Below are 16,188 nucleotides of genomic sequence, written 5' to 3' on the forward strand. Positions count from 1 at the left end.
CAATATAATACATCCTCTGATGCATCGATAGTGAGTTTACTGCGTCCTTTCGCTCTCACAACGTCGCAGGAAAGATCTCTGTTCATCTTTAACACTGTTTTATTGATTGTACCCGGGAGGACTGGACGCCATTTTGTTCTGGGACATACGTTTTATTGCCTGCGCAGATTTGATGTGACACAACAGAAAAACATCACTGCCTTCGGTAAAGGTTATTTTATTTGCTGATAGGCCTGTGTATGATAATCTTATCATAATAATATAAAGTGATAAATCATAAAATCTGAACTTTGATAGACCCATGGCAGTCAAGGAGGCGAATATTGGTCATACCGATGTGCGACAGGTGCATCCCTGTGACTTCATAATACAATGCAACATCAATAGTGTGGCGTTAATAACCTAGATATGATACTAACCTTTGTGTGTGTATATTCGTAAGAAAGTTATATGAGAACAGTATAATTAAAATTCTGACAATGGGTCATGCTCACTTTGCTAACTTCTCATTGCTGTCATAGTAATACAGAATTAGCTAGTTTAGCTAATTGCATAAAGTTACCGTTGTTATATTGAATAGTGTCCACCGTCAAATAGTGTCTCTATCCCTCTTGTTAATATGAGCACCCCTTTGTTGTTTGGGTCTAGGGCTAACGGTTTTGGTCGGCTTATGGTGAAGGGAACACATATTGACGGGACAAAACACCAACTCTAGGCTAATTGCCAACTTGCTATGCTAACAAAGCTAGCTTTTCATTCATCTGCGCACACCGGTTTGTTTAGCCTACCGTTAACGTTAACAGTTACATATGAGGCTGCAGGTCTTTGTTGATTCAGTGTGTGTTATTATTGTCAGTATGGACATAAACATGTAAATAAGACCCAGATTGGAAAAAGTAATGCTTGCAAAATATTGTTAGTGTTAAAACTGACTGGTTGCATGCTGAATTTACAACTTATAGTACTATAAGCACGACCTTATGGTAAATAATGGTGCATCATTTTGTTGCAGCGTTTTTTAAATCAGTGCCTTTATTTTTCTCACCTACCGAGGTCCGATTGGGTTGTGTTCGCCACATCCCACCCATGAATCTGAAGACATGCCAGTGTGATGGCTGTAATAATCATACAGTACGCGACTTAATTTTAAATTAGAAAAACTCCAGAGCTCATGCTTAAACTTACACCAACCCAACTTTTTCCTCGTGTTTAGCCCGTCTCTCCTCATGTCACCCTGCTCTCTGTGCGCCGTGGTAAGAGAGCTAGACTGGTTACCACATGGCTTTTATCCAACTAGAGGCGCTTGAGAGTGGACCGCTTGGAGAGTGGGAGCGCAGTCGCAGGTTATCCATCGCCTGGTGCAAGATCTACCGTCACTCTGCCACGTCTGGGATCTTCCTTTATATAGACGGGAGACTCAACAAAACCACTTTCCTCAACGCGGATCCAGATTGTTCTCATTTTTCTCTTTTGCCCCCCTCTCTCCTTTTTTTCCACCCCCCTGATCAGGCTTAACCACCCTGTGTTTTGTAAAGGCAATTGTTAGTGCGCATCATCGCGGGAGCCAAAAGGAGGTTTGCCACTTCTTCCATAGGAGACTGGTGAGTAAAGCGGCTCAGTGTTTCATGTCTTTATTTCTATTTGCGTGATCATTTCAGTTTTTTTTAATTGCCATGTGACTAAGTAATTATTAGGCTGCCAACTTACATACAGTAAGTACAGTAGATAATGTTTGGGTTGATAGAGTTTAAGGTAGGCTGCAACTGTATTTCAACAAGTTAATAAGTTATTTTTTTATCTAAATGCTGCATAACAGTGATGTTACAGTGAACTCAGTGAGCCAGTGTTTACAGGAGTGAGTAGTTGCAGGTTACTGAAAGATTTTTAATCTGCCCACTTACAAGCCTCCTCATTCTGGTCGGACAACATTCATGTACAGTGTCTCTTCTGCTGTTTCATTCTTGATGTTGTTGTCCTTTAGTTGACTCAAAAGTTAATGAGGTATCACACCACACTGCTCCTTTTTATATGTCTTATTAAAGGGCTGAGCAGTTACATAATAAGTAAAAATGAATTGGACTCCTTTCTCTTGATTTGAACCTACACATACATGTGAACTCTTCAATGGGCGTGGTTTTGCATTAATGGGACAGTCCCCAGGAAAGATACAAATTCCAGAAAAAGTCACTGAATCCATTAAAGTTTGGGTTATGAGGTCACCTTTTTAAAATCTTGTGTCCTTGTGTTTTTTCTCTCCCGCTCACAGCGGGCTGCTGGAGCGTCATGACAGCTGAGAAGAGTGGGCCCGTTATAAACGGTAAACCAGAGGATGGCAGAGACCCGGAAGGGTCCAGCTCCAGCCTAGACAACAGGGAGTACAATGAAAGGGGCCAATGGAACAACAAGATTGAGTTTGTCCTGTCTGTGGCTGGAGAGATCATTGGGTTGGGCAACGTCTGGAGGTTTCCTTACCTCTGCTACAAGAATGGAGGAGGTAAATAATCTTCCCTTATCTGTGTTAGACGTATGGACATAAACATAAGACTCAAGGTGGTAGGAGAGGTTTTTGTGTTAGAAAAGCGGTGGACATAAGTCACAATCCTTTGCTGGATGGGGGAGGCAAGACAGGCAAGAACTGAAAGAAAAGAAACAAATTTTATCCCTGATTAGATACATAATTAAGATAGGATATAATCCAGTGTTGTAGTCAAGACCACCTAAACCGAGACCGAGTGAAGACCAAGACCAGACCAGAGCGAGTCCCACACTACATGACAAAACTTAGGATAAAATGTGTAACATTAAGACCAGGCAATCCTCAAATTAATCCAAAAGATCCACATTCCCATAAAACACCCACAGGACACAAAGATTCCTCTTCTCTCACCTCTTTTATTGCCATACTGTAAAAGTGTACCATGAGAATCAGAAGGTATTGCAAATGTGAATTGTATGTGTGGGAAATTTCGTTTGTTTTCTATGAGAAACAAATACAAACACTACAGAGCTAAAATCAACTTAACCATCTTTATTAAACACTCCTTTTTTCCTTTTAGTGACATCCCTGCGACTGTGATATTGACCGGTCTTGAAATAAAATCCTCGGTCTTGGTCCTGGGTTTGTCGTAGATCAAGACAAGACAGAGTAAAAAGGTGGTCGAGTCTGAAACAAGGCCGAGACCTTCAAAAAGTGGTCTAGAACAAGACTGATCTGAGTACTACAACAATGATCATTTTAAAAATGTAAAAGGCGCATTTCTGAGTAAAACAAGTAAGACCAGTTCTTTAATCTTCTACGGCACTAACGAGGGAGGTCAGTTTTGGTTCTAAGAGCTTTCACTTTTACAAAACTGGCATTAGAAGTACCAAAATATGATGATGTCCTTTATAATTTCATCCATTATGCACAATCGTGTCAATAAAAGAGGTGGGTTCCCTCATTAGGCACCATTAGACAGCACAGTATGGATCCTCCCTACAACCTGAAAAGGTCATTTTGCAGTATGAGTGTGACATCATAGTGAGTGCTTTCATCTGAATTTTATGAATTGCTCCTTTCGTACTTGTTTACAGGTTACAGTTAATTTTGAACTATCAAGCTGTGTGACTTTTATTCAAGTATTAATCAAGTGGTATTTATGCTCTCTATGTATTTTTTTTTTTTGTGTGCACAAAGGTGCGTTCTTCGTTCCGTATGTCATCTTCTTCGTGTGCTGCGGTATCCCGGTGTTTTTCCTGGAGACTGCCCTGGGTCAGTTCACCAGTGAGGGAGGCATTACCTGCTGGAGGAAAGTCTGCCCGCTCTTTGAGGGTGAGAAAACACGCACGTCATATCTTTTATCAGGGTCTGCTCAGGATTTTAATAATTGAATAGAAAATCATAAACTATTTGGAGACATAATAGTCGGGGCTGATGGAACTTGAGTCATGCATGTGTGTAGTAGACAGAACACTGGCACTCACAGGTAAATGCATTTATTTAACATAGGAAAACAGACAAAATGAACATGTTTCTACTGCAAAGCACTTGCCATGGAATCTAATTGTATTTCTTAATGATGATCCTGAGCAACTCTTAACTGTCATGTTCCTGTTGAAGCTGTGGACTCCTACAGGTCTCTTACTGACATTTGTCACGCAGCTGTGAATACTTGCAGGTGACAATAATTCAATAATATTTTTCTTTTCAGGTATTGGCTATGCAACGCAGGTGATTGAAGCTCATCTAAACGTGTACTATGTAGTGATCCTTGCCTGGGCCATCTTCTACCTCTTCAACTGCTTCACCACTGAGCTGCCGTGGGCTGGCTGTGGGCACTACTGGAACACAGGTAGGAGAAGGGAACAGTGGACAAGAAATTATTCTTGTAAACTAAAAAAATAATGTGCATCTCATTTGTTTTAAGAGGAAGGAAATAGAAAACATATCCAAGTATTTAATGTGCATATCTTCACATATACCTGTGGTTTGCTCTTAAAAATAATGCCACCTCATTGTGTATCCACAGAGAACTGTGTCGACTACTATGGAGAAAATGCCACCAACATTACAAACCCCAACGCCACCTCTCCAGTCATCGAGTTCTGGGAGTGAGTACATTTTTTATTAATTTTTTTTCATGTTCTGTCATGTTCATTAGTCTTCATATGAGATCTGTTTGAGTGTGCAAAGTCCCATTGGAGAGCATACTACAATGATGGCTTTCATCTCTGTGGGTATAAATATTAATGGTACCACAGTTTGTGTATAGCACCACGAGGAGATGCTCTGTCAGTTACGTCTGAAGTCCTCCTTTAATGTCACTGTCTAACGTAATGTTAAAAATCAGAGCTTCTGACAGCTCCAGACTATTTCCCTGCCCCCTTCCTCCCCCTCAACCTCTCCCCCAATAATTAGTCAGCCCTTTTCATATTTGTGTGTCAACAGGCCCTGGTAGGCCAGCTGTCTCCCAGCTAGAGCCATGTGTGTGGCAGCGGATCAGGCCTTGTCAGTGTGTAATGCTGACCACACTTCCTGTCTCGCTGCCAGTGGCTATGTTTACACTACTGGGTTGAATCTCTCTTTTTTTAACCTATGTATTGCATTGAAATGGTTAAGTTTAAGATGCAATATATATTTTTGTGTCGAAATCAGAATTAAGTGACATGATTTGTGTAACAGAGTAATGAAAACATCAGATTTGAGCCAGCAGCATGAACCTGACCACAGAGCAAGACATGGCCAAAAAGCCAACCACCATGTCGTTGGCAAAAGTAGCAACCTGCCAGGCTTTGTTTAATCGATGCCAACACAGACTGTCATGATTCGTACTGTATATACAGCATAAACAAACATCGGTGCAGCGAGTTAAACAAGCTGTATGTTGCCATCTGTATGGAAGTTTATTTACATGGTTTAATTATTACATCTTTACACTTTAAAATTCAAAGCTTTAAACACTGAATAAGAGCTTGATAAAAAGACTGTCAAACAAAAGCTTTTGTATAAATGTGATTAATTTTGTGCATATGTGCAGTACTATTACCAGTGCATCATTTAAGTAGTGATATGTCTGGAGCATAGACTGTATAAAATAATGGACGTAGCCATGGTGACCTCACCCTTTAGTGTGTGGGCTGCTGTTTTGAAGCCTTGAGTTTGGCATTTTGGCCGCTGCCATTTTGGATTTTTGGACCATATTTGGGCGAGAGGTTGGAGCTGTGGGGGAGCGAGGAGTAGATTTGAATGAGAGCCTTAGGACACTACCAGCAGACAGCCTGTCACTCACAGTGGCCTTAATTATACGTAACTTTAAACCTTAATAAAATTGAAAACTGTACAGCTGTCATGAGACAAAAATGGATTTTGGAACCAGGCTGTGAACATGTTTATTTCTGCTGTAAAGTTGGGCATTTTAACATGGGGGTCTATGGTAATTGACTCGCTTCTGGAGCCACCCTCAAGTGGCCATTTGAGGAACTGCAGTTTTTGGCACTTCAGCCCTGGAAGTTGCAGTTTTTTTTTTAATAAACCAAAAGAAAAGACTGAACGCGATACGAGATATTAAAGCCTCATCCTCTTGGAGTCTCCAAGAGGATACAATCATTTGTTAATTTTTGCATGTCAAAAATTCACACGAGAAGGAAAATCAGACATGTTTCTTTGGTAAAGCTAACTTTGGCAAATACTCTTAATGTTGGCTATACATTATTTATGTGACCATGTAGAAGATACCTGCCTTCCGTTTGCTTAGCGGTAGTTTGAACCATGCTCAGTCCCTGAAAAATTGCTAGATACCGGTATTATCTAAACTCGCACGCCTGCTTTGTTATAATCCTAGACACAGTGTGCACACAAGTCGCACTTTGCACTCATATAAAACCAATTCACATACATTTGAGAGCTCAAACAAGTATATTTACACACATTAGTGTTCACATCTTGCCCTCTCGGCTGACCAGGGAGGGACAGGGGGGCTGTGTTGGACCTAGCCTGTGGCCGGCCACCAAGAACATGTCATGATGATCAATGGCTGGTCAGGAGCTCCGGGGGTGAACTCGGTGGCAAAGATTTGGCAGCACCTTGTAGCTCTGTGGCACCGAGTCTCGCTTCTCATCCTCCATCAATGCTTTTGGCTGGCTTTGCCTCAACAAACAGGAAACACACTGTTGATTCACCACCGCCGACGAGCTATGATGTCATAATCACTGATAAGGTGCCCTGTATCTTGCGCCTACACCTGTGGGCGTATCACTGAAGAGGAGGTTTTAGTTGTAGAGCTGTAGTTGACTATTACAAGCCCTCTATTGGATTCTATTGGCTCGATAACTCTGTACTGTTGAGCAGCTTGCTTAAATACACCATTTCAGTATTGAAATATACTTTATTTGTTCTCATTGGAAAATTTGTTTTTCGACTCTGCAGTGTAGAAACACAATATATTGACATGTAGCCAGCAGAGGCAATAAGGATCACACAGAATGTTGGACGCAAACCTCTCTTTTACAGCGGTACCCAGCTGTATTTTGGGTATCATCTGCCGACAGAGCTCCACAGACTAATCAACTTAAGAACAGGCAGGATTGCGTTTGTGGAAATTTAGGTCATCAAGTTGGCCACTTTGCTGACAGCTGCTTGACATAGAGAATCAGGAAGTGAGGCAGAGTAAAAATTAAAAAAAAAAAACACCTGAATGTCTATTTGCGACTGGGTGAAAATAGTTACACTGCAGCTATTTGGCTACTTAACCCATTTTCACATGCATTATTATGTATACCCATGCATGCTGTGATTGGCTAGTCACATCGAAACGTCAAGGGAGGAGGCAGCTATAGCAAAGAGGCCATGGTTAGGGCTAGTACTAGCCAATTTCGGATATTCTCTGAGATAATATTCAAGTGACATAGGATAATGAACAGTTCAGTCCACAATGGAGTAAGACGTGTTTGATGAACGGGTTCTGTACAGGGCTTTCACATGGGAGACTGTGGTTTAAGTCCTGTGTAAGTCAATGTTTGTTTGTTATTTTTAGACTTAGTTTACTTATTTAAAGTTTTTAGGATGTATAAATCTGCTGAATGCACACTGTGTACATAAACTTTAGCAAAATGGCTGAATAGATCTGTTCCTAACATCATAATTTGACGCTGTTGGAATGTCCAGGAATATACGTCCCCGTCATGTTTTTCTTTTACCCCAGTTGTTCCGACCGTGGTACTTGTGCTCATTCATTGTTCCTTAAGGGTGAATTTTAATTTCAAATCCAGGAGAATCACAATGGTCAATGGATGTTCTGTTGAACTAAGGCATGATTTGACTCAAGGTGTTGTGGTTGACTCGTTAGGTAGTGATCCCTGGACAATATTTTTGCACAAACATTTTGACCACCAAGGACATAAAAGGCTTTCAGGGGCTGAAGAATCTGCATGACCTGTTATGAACAGTGGAGCAAACCAGACTTCTTCCTGCCTGGTTATGTTGCCCACCAAAGTGCAGTTGTCCCACCAGAACCTCCTCGATGCTCAATATCCTCATCTCCATCTCTAGTAAGATTATATGACATTTTTCAGTTAGAGCCACACTGTTGCCGACTGCCTTCATTATTGAGATTCTTTCCCATCCAGTAGGTGAACGAGGGGAGACGTCATCTTCCTTGTTAGCAAAATGACCATCATGTGACCCCTTGTTAATCTGCCATCACTCTTCATCCACCAGGTCCAGACCCAGACCTTTTACTGATAAATTATTGAGAATTATTAAACTTTGATGTCCGTCCCCCTGTTAAAAATTAACAAATGGCCTACTGCTCCCATCCCATCAAAGATGACACCTTTCTCTTTGCTTGGTGTCTGTCTTCCTTAAGCCAATCAGACATGATCATTCAGGACATTAACCATATTAGGCCAAAGACAGAGTTGAGGCATGATTAGGATAATGTGTTCGTCCACAGCTTAACAACCATGGGAAGTTCACTCAAGTGGCAGAGGGGACTCAGCAGAAGGGAGGAAGTCTTATTGTTGGATAAGAACACTTCTCTACTCACTTCCATTTATCAGATGATGGGTGGAAAGTTACTTGTGGGAATGTTGTTGAAGATTGTTGCCATGCCGTCCTCACATTGTTCAAGACTGCATCGTCCCACACAGATACAGTTCCACAATTGCTGCTTGTAAAATTTACCATCATATTACCTTGTAGTTGCATCCTCAACTGCAAGGTTAGCAGCAGGATGAGGATCAGCCATCATGGATGGAAGGAGGAAGTTGCAGTCTGAATCAGAGGATAGAAATGGTCATCCTGTTGGTTAGTCTCTGCATTGTCATGTTGTTCGCTGAGTTGCCGACAGATATTTTATTTATGGTTTGGTCAGGATGGTCGTTTTTATGATTGGTACTGTGTGCATTCATACTATCACAATGTGAGTGCCTGAGCAAGTACATGAAGAACCAATAAAAGACAATAAAGGCCTTTAGTGATTAAAGCAAATGTGAAATAGTTTGTTTCCCCATTCCATTACAAAACATAGATTTTAGTTTTGAGGCTCAAGAGATGCATTTCATTGCTTATTATCCTTGTAGTGGTTTGACATTGAGGAGTTGAAGTGCTTTGTGGAGTTGGGGAATGCATTAACTGAACTAGCAACTATGATTAACCAGTAAAAATGACATTACTATTTATACTGAGCAACCTCAAACAAATATGCATTTTTCATCATTCTCCCTCTGTGTTGTAAGTTATTCAGCACAGTTTGTACTTAATGCCTGAAGACAGATCTTCAGTCTGCAGAGGCTCTACATCACATGTTCAGCACCATTTTCCCTTTCCAGAAAGTGTTTTCGAAGGCTTGTACTTATGTCAACTAAATGAAATTGTAACTCATCCATGTTCTTTGTGCCAAATCAGACGCAGAGTCCTGAAGATATCAGATGGTATTGAACACATGGGTGGAATGCGCTGGGAGCTGGCCATGTGTCTGGCCCTGGCCTGGTTCATCTGCTACTTCTGCATCTGGAAGGGACCCAAGTCGACTGGCAAGGTGAGACAGAGTAATGCATCTTTACTGTTCTGTGTGTGCCTGTATGTGAGTCTGTGCAATGCAATCACAGGAAAGATGAGAAAATTTTATGGGTAATGCGGTTATCACACCATCCAACTCATGATGGAGGATTTTTTACATGAGTGTTTGTGTGCTGGAATGTGTGTGAATGTTACTTTGCTGTTTTTTTATTCACTGGAGCAGTTTTAATTTTCATCTTGCTCACTGAAACAACCACAAGATTTCCCATCTTGTCCTCAAAACAACTCGCTGACAGGAAGCCACAAGTACTCCCCCCCCCTGCAAATAGAGGACAAAAGGGGTGTCTGCACCACCCACTTCTACCTTTCCTCCCATCACCCTTTCCATTTTAATGTCCTCCTTGAGTCTCTTCTAGCAGCCTCAAGGAGGACAGTGAGGACTCTGCACCTTGGTTTGGGCGCTCAGCTCCCCCTCTTAGATTGAATGAGACAGAGTGAGTAGAGAGATGGAGATGGAGTGAAAAAAGAGAGGGAAGAAAGAGAGTAAATAGAAAAGAGGAGAGGTGTGTGAGGAAAAATTAATGGGTTCACATTCTACATGATGGGGGGAAAAAAACAACTAGGCGGCAATGCCTATATCTCCCTGAAGTGTCTTTTGTCTGGCTGTGAAGTAAGAGGGGAGAAGGCTTCTTCATGGCCGGGCTTTAGCAGCCGGTCCAAGATTGATTCCTGTATTCACTGGAGGAAAGGAGAGCGTTCATGAGGAGCATGCAGAGTATATCCTCAGCCTCCGCCTCTGCTGCCTCTCTCTCTCCCTCTCTCTCCTGCTATGAGAAATAAACCACAGCTCGCCCGTTGCAAGAGAGAGGTGCTTTCTTCTCCACAGACCCTACAGCCCATTCAGTTCCGACTCTGCTAAGCTGTTTGCTTTTGTTGGCCGTGTTTGCCAGCCATTCTCACATTTAAGCCCTCCTGTTAGATTTACGGTGAGGCAGGGGCAAGTTTGACCAGTAAATTTGTGGTGGCTTAAATGTTTACCCGTGGTGAGCTGGACGAAGCATGTGGAGCATCAGAAGTTCATGGAGAGATTGAATATTGTCCTTTTCATCTCCAGAGAGATGAAGAGAAAGAGGGCGAGAAGGTTTAGGGTGTGTGATCGTTTTATTTGACAAATTAAAGGAGGGATTTGCCAGGCAGGAGACAACTTTTCCCACACTTTCCCCCTGTAGGCCACACTAGGATTAACAGAGCTTACAGTGGACAGTCTAATTGAGTCTCGTGGATCCTTACTGTTTAAAGACTATCTTAGTTAAGAAATGGGTCTTTATTAAACTTTTGATTCAGGTTTTGAAGGTGAAGGATGTTCAGGATATTCAGAGTATCGTCAATTTCTGAATGGTTGAGGGTAAAATCAAGCTTAAACTGGCAATGTAACAGTGAACTGAACTTCTAGTTAGATTAAGAAGTTCACTGCATCAAAACCTGCAACAAATAATTGCTTCCACCTCGTAAAAGGAGTTTCCATTCATGAAAGTGCTGCTCGCAGTTGTACAGTAATCTGACCAGGGGTATACGAGTAATTGGAGTGTGCATGCGTTTATGAGTGTGTGTTTAGGCCCGTTTATGTGAATGGTCCACTTTATCTTTGTCTGTAGTATGTGCACACCCATTTCAGTGTTGTGAATGAAGTTGTGTGCGTGTGTGTGTGTGTGTGTGTGTGTGTGTGGACTCATGCACTTCTGTGCGCGCTTCAAAGAAAAGCACATTTTCCCACACTGCCAGCATCACTCCTCTGGGCTTCTCCTGTTTAAGAGACGGGGCCAGAGGAGCCTTCTTTTCTTTTCAGTCTCCTGGCCCGGCTCTGTTCTGTCCTGTTCTGCCCTCAATTGGACTTTGACTGGATGCCAGCAAGCCAGGGGATGTATGTTGTCCGCCTCTGCCTTCCAAGAGGCCAGGGTCTTTGTTCAAGGGGTTTCTAAGAGTCTTGAGATGTCGAGCACAATTCTGCAAAACCTGAATGGTTCAATAAAAAAGGGAGTGTTAGTCTGATGGTTAGCAAGTGCTAGATACTGTACTGAAGGTATGTCTGATGTTTACTATAGTGGAGTTGACTCTCTAGTGCTGTGCGTGATACCCTTTCTACCCTATCCTTCCAAAACTTGAGCTGCAAAACTGAGTGCTAAAACTGAATGCTAATATACTCCAGGTTCCAGGTTAAGCTGGAACCTGGAGACCTCTCAATCCCAACCTTTTTGTTTTGTGAGAGCCTACAACAAATCAGAACAATCGGCATACTGCAATACTGCTGCACCAGCAATGGCTGTGGCCGGAGACATTGTGTTTTCGGGTTGTCCGTCCATCCATCCCATTCTTGTGAAACGCAATATCTCAAGAGCACCTTTAGGGAATTTTTATAAATTAGGCAAGAACGTTTACTTGGTGGTCAGAGGTCAAGGTCACCGTGACCTCACAAAACATGTTTTTGACCATAACTCAAGAATTCATTTGCTAATAATGGCAAAATTTCACTCAGATGTCTAATAGAATGGGGCGTTGGTGGCTTAGTTGATAGAGCAGGTGCCCCATGTACAAGGTTGTTGCCGTTGCGGCCTGGGTTCAACTCCAGCCTGTGGCCCTTTGCTGCATGTCGCTCCCTCTCTCTCTCCCCCTTTCACGCTCGACTGTCCTATCAATTAAAGGCTAAAATGCCCCCCAAAAAATAATCTTTAAAAAAAATCTAATAAAATAAAATGATGAGGTGATGAGATTCAATATCCAAAAGATTAACTTCACTGTGACATCATAATATTCTGCAAAACCCTTTTCTGGCCATTTTTCAGCGGCATGACTCAGGAACAGCAGGGGAGACATTTGGTCAGATACTGAATTGGTGACTAATCTTGGGTGTCCACCTTGAAACTGTACTGATTGTAGAGATATTCTGTGAAGCAGCCGTGTTTTTAACAGATATGGATGTAAACTGTAACTGCAACTTGACAGGTTCGCAACTGTTAGGCACTTATTCTAGTTATTTTTAAATAGGGGATGAGGAGGTGGCTATGTTGGTTAGAGCCCGTTATTTATCAGCTGTGACAACTGCTTGCCATGTTTTTGCTTTCCACAGCCTTACTTTGACCTTATCTTGTACAAATCATATCTAGTTATGTAAGCAAATACTACTCTACATTCTGACAGTGACTCAGTGTCAGCTGTGTTTGTCTGTGATCTGTACATATTTTAATATTCCAAATCTGTGCATGTTTATACCTGCAGGTTGTGTATGTGACAGCAACATTTCCATACTTCATGTTGTTGATCCTGCTGATCCGAGGAGTGACGCTGCCAGGAGCATTTGATGGCATCAAGTTCTACCTCTACCCAGACATATCACGTCTCTCTGACCCTCAGGTAGGCCTGGACCCACTGTATCTCTGTCTCTACTGGTAAAAAAGAAAAAAGATCTGCCTCCAGCATTATAGGTACAATGTTAAAGTGCCACTAGTGATGCGCAAAAATGAACAAACAAATCTTTTTGAACAATTCTTTCTAGTGTATGGTATGTACCAGGTCAGCCTGATGAACATCTGAGTGCTCATGAATCCCCGACTCTTCCCACCTTTACCATAGCGTACTGCTCACACTGTTTGCTACAGCGAGTCTTGCATCAAGACCTCTGCCAGCCAAGGCCAATGGTGCATTCACATGCTCCTCAGATGGTTGTTCTTCCAACTGTGATGTGTTCATGAGCTTTCAGTTGTAATTTGGAAACAACATGGACACTATAAAGAGGATGTGTTGTATTTTAATGCTTAGCGCTTGCATTTAGGATGCATTTAAACAACATGTTGATAACGATTAGAAAAAGAAACAAATCAAGTGAGCCATTAGATATGACGGGGAACTAATTTTTCAGATTATTCCAACAACTTGAATGCAGCACAAGGCTGCGGAGATAACGGGCATGTCTCCCACTTGCCCATCAAAGACACATCGCTTGTCAGTGACATTTCTGTAACATTGCATTAAGCTTACATAGCCTACCTACATACAAGTGGGATGCTGAATCAGTGCATTAAGATTAATATATTGTCTTTATCAATGTGAACTTATTCATATTGACTAGTAATGCACTAAAGAGAAATTTGTGGGGCGGGCAGCACTTCCTGCCAGACTTGCATGTACTATAACAGAGTGTCACAGAAACAAAAACAAACATATTTTGCAAGAAACATCAAAACTGGAAAGATCTGATACATTAACATGTGTCAACTCAAAGGAACTGATGCTGTGAAAAGAATCGCTATGCCCATCACTGAGTGCCACTGAGATGTTGCCACCAACCAGTAAGACAAAATAATAGGTTTTGCCATTTTATCAGTTGTTATACCTACGAATGTGAAAGAAAGTCAGTGTTACAGCTTTAATTTTATAGTGGAGCTGCTGTTATCTTTATGTGTTAGGATCGCACCACCTTTTGAAAGTTACCAGAAGGACAGCCATGGAGGTGAGAGGACACACAAAATGGCTGTAATGGCTGTAAGTGGCACATGTGTCAAAATTGCAAGTCTATTAGTGTCCATGCCTGTAGAGGGTGTACATCATGTCTACAAATACAGCTCTTTAGCGTGGCTGCTATAACTTGTCTTGTTGCTGGTGGCACTTGGACTGAAATTGCAAGTCCAGTGATACTGACAGGGATGCCACACATCAAGGACACTGTAGTAACTTAACCTGCTGTAAGACACAGTAAATACTGTACAGAATACACACAATTTTGGTATTTCCCAACCAAAGCTTAAGGCAGCAGTTATGTTAAATCAGTCTAATTGTGCTCTGTGAAAACGGTGACTTTTGAAAGGCAGAAGGTACCAACGTAAAGCAGGAGGGGGTAAAGAGACTCATGGGATTGAAATTATACCCCTGCCTTACGCCCACCTGTCTGGAGCTGAATAGCTGCCAGGGGGACAGGTGGTGTTATTGTTACTGTAATGGGATGGGGGATCAGTCTTTTTTTCACTGCTATCACTGTTTATGTACTTTTTTGTACCGTTTTATTCCATTTATTCAGAGGGAAGCTGTTTGCCAAATGGTACATACTACCTTTGTGTGGCAAAGACTAAAAAAAGGCAGCTGTTTCATATAGTTACAGACATTTGGCTTCAGGTATAAACCCCACTCTATTGGCAGTGATTCTACTGTGGCTTATTACAGAGCCAAGATCATCATAGCAGAGCTGACACATCCTGCTGGTGATGAGATGATCTAGGGTCAAGAAAATAGTGAGCCTTCAGAGCTAGAGGGGTGGAAAGTTCAGGATTTGAGGCTAATAGAGATGGTGCATTGATATATAACACAGACAGACAGACAGACACACGCACAGAGCAGACTACTTGACCTTGTCTGAAAAAGGCAGACACCTCGGGTCGCTAGGCAACAGTGCGCACGAAAATGTCAGTGGATGGGGTGTCATGACAACCTGAATTGAGATGGATGAGTTTGAGGGAGACAGAGAGAACAGATCAAAACACAGTGATTGACAGTTTGATAAATTGATAGATTTATTTGAACGTCAAGATTCTGTATCATTTTGAGTGGCAATATCACTGATTATATTTCAGGAAAGTGTTGTCACATGTAATTAAGAAAAAAACAGAAAAATTTTAAATTCATTCTTATTGTAAAACTGTTTCTGACATGAGTTCAGAATTGACCGTTCATTGAACTCTTTTTCCGAACAGTGATTGTCCATTCACAGCTTAACAACCCTAACTTGGCTCGGCAGTCCTGTCAAGTCTGGATTTCTCTGGATTTTGAAGTGATGTACATGGGACTGTAGCAAAAGCAATATTTGAAATTCAAACAGAGAGGAGCAAAACTATAATGAAGGGATTACACACTATGTTAATCTGCTGTAGCATAAACTGCAATCGTTAGCATGCTTGGTTAACTAGCTTTTACCTGTTGTAGAAATCTATCGTCCAAGGCAAAGGAGCATGCTAAGCTTCTCTGGGACATGCAGCTTAAGCCTCAGTCTGACAAGGAAAAATTTTTATCTTTGCAGCCTTCATGTGCACGCTTCAGAAACCTTTAAAAGTTTCTTGCTTTAAGAAGAGTCAATTAGAAACATTAAAAAGTCAGCTGGAGATGGCAATACTTTTTTTTTAACCAAGTTAACACTGCAGCTCCTGCTGATTAAGGTCTCCTTAATCTGAATGCCTTTTATGGATTGAAGGACCCAATATTTTATTTATCTTTTTCTACTTTAAAGGACCACAAAATCATCCTCGCTGCTTGATGACTCCATATTGTGTCGTGTTGTAAATTTTCTCAGTGATTGGAATAGTAAAACATATCAGATTCAGTGTGCAAGTTTTCTGTTTGGAACAATTTTATTGGATGACCAATTTAAAAAAAACGCATTTGAAAAAAATGGACTTGGTTTTCAAAGGCCTTAAGGCCGTGTCTGATAAAATTTACTCATTCACTACTTCCTAATCACTATTTAGGGAGATCTATACAGAGGACTTTTTTGCGAGCTCATCTGCAAATTGAAAAAACACATTTGGACACTCAGGTCAATATTTAAGTAATTATGGTATTGTTGTCAGACAATTCAAATGTGCCAGATCAATGTCAGATGGTTGGACATCCATAATAAATACAGACATGGATTTGTGTGCTAAATATATGAT

At 41.4% G+C, this 16,188-nt stretch overlaps 1 protein-coding gene across 1 annotated transcript in view; it reads left to right on the top strand.

The window, feature by feature from the left end:
- The first annotated feature begins 1,240 nt into the window (after positions 1-1,240).
- The window catches only part of slc6a11b (solute carrier family 6 member 11b), a 35,287-nt gene continuing 20,339 nt past the window's right edge, over positions 1,241-16,188 (top strand). The window contains exons 1-7 of the mRNA XM_049588985.1: positions 1,241-1,601; positions 2,267-2,494; positions 3,677-3,811; positions 4,191-4,331; positions 4,509-4,590; positions 9,383-9,515; positions 12,770-12,904. Of these exons, the coding sequence (XP_049444942.1) occupies positions 2,284-2,494; positions 3,677-3,811; positions 4,191-4,331; positions 4,509-4,590; positions 9,383-9,515; positions 12,770-12,904 (837 nt within the window). The 5' untranslated portion in view covers positions 1,241-1,601; positions 2,267-2,283. The remainder of the gene's footprint in view (positions 1,602-2,266; positions 2,495-3,676; positions 3,812-4,190; positions 4,332-4,508; positions 4,591-9,382; positions 9,516-12,769; positions 12,905-16,188) is intronic.

The sequence above is a fragment of the Epinephelus fuscoguttatus genome, linkage group LG1, assembly GCF_011397635.1.
Source record: "Epinephelus fuscoguttatus linkage group LG1, E.fuscoguttatus.final_Chr_v1".
In the NCBI taxonomy this organism is placed as follows: Eukaryota; Metazoa; Chordata; class Actinopteri; order Perciformes; family Serranidae; genus Epinephelus; species Epinephelus fuscoguttatus.